Below are 4,355 nucleotides of genomic sequence, written 5' to 3'. Positions count from 1 at the left end.
ATGGCCCTGCATTACGCTCTAGCATGCGTTGGTGTATACAGCCACAGAAAGTGTGCAAAGGAAATATTTAACACATCTTTATCTTCCGCTTTCTGTCTCTACTTCGTCCATAGACTGAAAAAATGTCAAATGTACCACTTTGTTCTCAAGAGCTAGGTTTTGCAGAATTAGTCTTTTAAATCACAGCTTTTCTGGGTCAGCCCTGCCTTATGTGGGACTTCATAGAATCACAGAATGGTTTGGGTTGGAAGGGACCTTTGAAGATCATCTAGTCCAACCCACCCTGCTGTGCACAGGGACATTTTTCACCAGATCAGGTTGCTCAAAGCTTCATCCAACCTGTCCTTGAACATTTCCTGTGATGGGGTGTCCCCAATTTCTCTGGGCAACCTGTTCCACAGTCTCACCACTCTCATAAAAAAAAGTCTTTCCCTTGTCCAATCTAAACCAATCTAAATCAACCCTCTTTCAGTTTAAAACTGTTGCCCCTTGTTTTGCCGCTACAGGCCCTGGTTGAATATCTCTCTCCATCTTTCTTATAAGTGCCACAATAATGTCTTCCTGGAGCCTTCTCCAGGCTGAACAGCCCCAACTCTCTCAGCCTCTCCTCACAGGAGAGGTGCTCCAGCCCCCTGATCATTTTTGTGGCATCCTCCGGACCTGATCCAACAGGTCCATTACTTTCCTATGCTGAGGACTCCAGAGCTCAATACAGCACTCCAGATGAGGTCTCACCAGACCAGAGTAGAGGGGGAGAATCACCTCTGTTAACCTACTGGCCACACTCCTTTTGATGCCAACTCTTAAAGAATAAATAACAGCAACCGTGCTTAGTGTTTCACAGCTGGAAGATTTTTTTCCCTCAGACCTGTGTACATCCATTGAGAGGAAAGTGGATGAGAGAACTAGACCATGCTCTCAGGGGAATCAGCATCAGAAATCCCATCCCAGCCAAGCCCATGAAACGTGGTCTCAGTGCACTGGACTTGACCAGGTTTGTCCTAATGAGTCAATAAGCCTGATCCAGAAGGTCCTTAGTTTTGAAGTGGGTAGCATGTTTCAAAGTAAAAGCTCTGTTAATATCTTCGTGCTGGCTTCCTGCTCTCTGCCACTAGTCATCCTTGTCGGCATGTTTACATTTCCCCTTGCCTGCGGTCTCTTTATCAGGCAATGGGTTTGTTCTGCGTCTAGTATAAAGTAAGAGAGCGCGGGTTTCACACACACACGTACTGCACACATGCAGCATGCTCAAGATGACACAGATGAGCACAGTACTGAGCATTTTCGTCTTGTTTCTTCGCACCACTTTTGGGGAAAGTGGTTGCACCTCAGCAGATGGTGATGGTGAGTCATTTCATCTTCATCTTTCCACTCATGTATGATCTTAAAAAACCTGAGTTAAGAGCTCCAAAATGCAACTGCTAGGTTAAATGACTTAGTGTTTTAGCCTCCAGTCTCTTTCTTTTAGTGCCAGTACCCAAGGCAGATCTGGAGCTTTAATTCAATTCTCAAGTCTGATGTCCTTGTAATGTCCAAATTCTTATGAAATTAAGGAGACCATAGCTGTATGCAGAGGGCATGCCAGATCAGACCTGTTAATCCTCTCTCATTGTGTCTAGTGTTCATGTTGTATCTAGTGTCCATGAGGAGTTATGCCTGGGAGTGAGGAACTGCTTCACTCTTCTGCAGTCCATGGTCACTTTGAGCTGCCATCAGAGAGGGGTGATCTGGCTTCTCTTATTCTGGGCAGTTTCCTCCAAAGAAAATGTTTTAATGTACCTCAAACCTGGCCCAAGCTGTTCCATTTCAAAAGCCAAGTTTTTATCTTTTTCTTTAAATAATTGTATCAGGTATATCTGTGGGATAGTCCGAGTCTCCCTTGTAGTATGACTGAAGCAGCAACTCAGCCAGGGTGTTCTCACAGCCCATCACTAAAAGCATTCATCCCTTACTAAGCAAATAATTATAAATTAATTCAACATTTTAAATTTAGGCTTACTGCAGATTTCATTATCTCATTTGGAGAAGTGAAAATTATTTAGCAGCATCAAAATCATAAATCGAAATGTAAAGAGTAGCAATAAAACCACTGCTTCAGACTACTGTACTTTTTGTCAAAAGGGAGATGAAAAATTGAATTTACAGATTCAGACACAGATTTGTTAAACTCTTACTTGTCTAATACTAAACCAACATCAGTAACAGAGCTTGTTGCATTGTACCTGAAGGACGTGAGCTACGCAGTTAATGGTAGTTTTAGGGCTCCATTGTTTGGGAGTAAAAGAGTTTTTGGTTTTTAGGTAGATAATGGCTGTGTTCCTATGCTATCTCACAGGGAACCTCGTTTTCCCCTGTGCGCCATATATTATAACATATATGTATGTATGTACACATATATACACAGACAGAATATGCATTATAAGATTTCAGTTAGAAGAAAACAGGGAGTGGCTCAGAACTGCATCTAACAACCTTGGTTTTTCTATTTGTCTTTTATTTATACACCGCTTAGATTCAGCTTTGGCAAGCAGCTACAGTGGTGAATAGTCAATGCTGGTGATTTATCAGTGGTGTCACTGAAATCTTAATGCTTCCCAGAAGCAGATATGACCAAAAGTTTGTTTCATCATTAACTTCCAGTAAACTATAATTGGTTTAGACTTAAACAGATTCAGATAATCCCCACTGAGCATTTATCAGCTTTTATAATTTCTTTATGAGTTTCCTGGTTTTGGCCAACAAATTAAACAATCCAGGGTAAAATCACCTGTGATAGATGTTTGGCTTTCAGTCTTCACCTTCCCAACTCACCCTGCCTCCTGGCAGAGTGCCACACGAGCTCACCCCTTCTTATGGGCAGAGGAGGAAAATGTGCATTGCAGCACTTGCCTTCAATCTCTTCCTCTTTTCTGAGCAGCAGGTTGCCTTCCAAGAGCTGTCCCCCAGCCGAAGAGAGTTTGTGGAGATCCCCCAAAGCCCTAACAGAGCTACAAGCAGAGCTAAGAAGGGCAGTCATGAGGCACAGGAGGGCCCAGGCAGGGGCAGGAGGAGGCAGCAGGCTGCAGGGTCTCATGGGCAGGACAGCTGTTTTCAATCCTCCTCCCAACCCGGACTTGTATGGTTTGTGTAACCCACATCAAAACTGTTTAAATGTTTAAATTAAAATGAGTTCTGCCTGAATCAGATCAGCACTAGAGATTTCGCATTGCTCTGGCCACGGACACAGTCACTTCACTGACACTGGAAATTCAGTCACTGATCCTGAAGGTGTTTAGCAGTGCCTTTAGTTTCACACTGTTGTTAATCCCAGCGGCTTCAGAGTTTAAAGCTGAAGCATGTCCATTGTCTCTGCTAACACTCCTCTCTTGGTAAAGGCTCATGAGATTCCTGCTGTGATTTGAACCATCCTGTTTGGTGTTGTCCAAACCTGAGGCAATAATTTCTGTGAAGAACTTGCGGTGGCTGTTTTTCTCCCTCTAGAATAACCCCATCTCAAACCCTGCCTTGTTTTCAGCAGAGCCAGGGCCCTGCCTTGTTTGAGCTTCTCAAGGAAAAAAGGATAATCTTGTAAATTTTTCATTATGTAACGAAAGAGTCCTTAGTTGTGTGAGTCATGTTGGAGTCATCAAAACCATTTACGTATCAAAACAGTTCATTTGTACATGGTAGTTCTGAGGTTTAGAGAAGAAGTGTAAGTTATGTCATACAAAAAAATTAGTCAGTCCATAGAGGAGCTGTACTACAATAGTGCTTTAAATTGCTTACTTAATACCATTGATGAGATTTAATTATCATATATTCTATGATTAGGATATTATTTCCATGCATAAGGAACCATGTAATCACAATGTGAAAGTTCAGTGTCAAAGAAGTAAAATCAACTTTTCTTCCAGTGAGGCACCAAAGGTGTACTACACTTATTAAATATTAAATGGCTGTTTGAGCTAAAAGATAAAATCTTTTTCTTTCTTGTCATTTTGCAGTTCAGCCAGATAGATAATTAATAAAATTTCTGTTACTTGTCAGCAAAGCAGTAGCAGACAGCTGAAAGATTTTTTCAGATATGCCATTTATTAATATGATGATTACCAGTTTTGTCTGTTTATGCAGAATCTGGTATATGTACTTTGCATATACAGAGAGCACCAATCAGCCTCTCTCTCACATAAAGTAAGATCAGTCATCCTAACTCGTAAGTTTTAAAGTTGTCTTGAGGTAGCTATGAATGTAAATAAAACAGTCTCCTGGTAGTTGCAGGTAAAGTCAGAGAGACATAAAATTTGACATATTTGAGCATGTGAGCTTTGGGTGTAGCTATCTATATAAAATATGGGGGGGTGTGGGGGGGTGTGGGG

General features: G+C 41.7%; 1 protein-coding gene across 1 annotated transcript in view; it reads left to right on the top strand.

The window, feature by feature from the left end:
* The first annotated feature begins 1,253 nt into the window (after positions 1-1,253).
* IL7R (interleukin 7 receptor) overlaps positions 1,254-4,355 on the top strand; it is a 15,660-nt gene continuing 12,558 nt past the window's right edge. Inside the window, exon 1 of the mRNA XM_026865816.1 lies at positions 1,254-1,344. Within this exon, the coding sequence (XP_026721617.1) occupies positions 1,254-1,344 (91 nt within the window). The remainder of the gene's footprint in view (positions 1,345-4,355) is intronic.

Source organism: Athene cunicularia, assembly GCF_003259725.1.
Source record: "Athene cunicularia isolate RWA chromosome Z unlocalized genomic scaffold, athCun1 chrZ_part1, whole genome shotgun sequence".
Taxonomy (NCBI): Eukaryota; Metazoa; Chordata; class Aves; order Strigiformes; family Strigidae; genus Athene; species Athene cunicularia.
The sequence above is the reverse complement of the archived record's forward strand: the minus strand, read 5'-3'. Positions and strand labels throughout refer to the sequence as shown.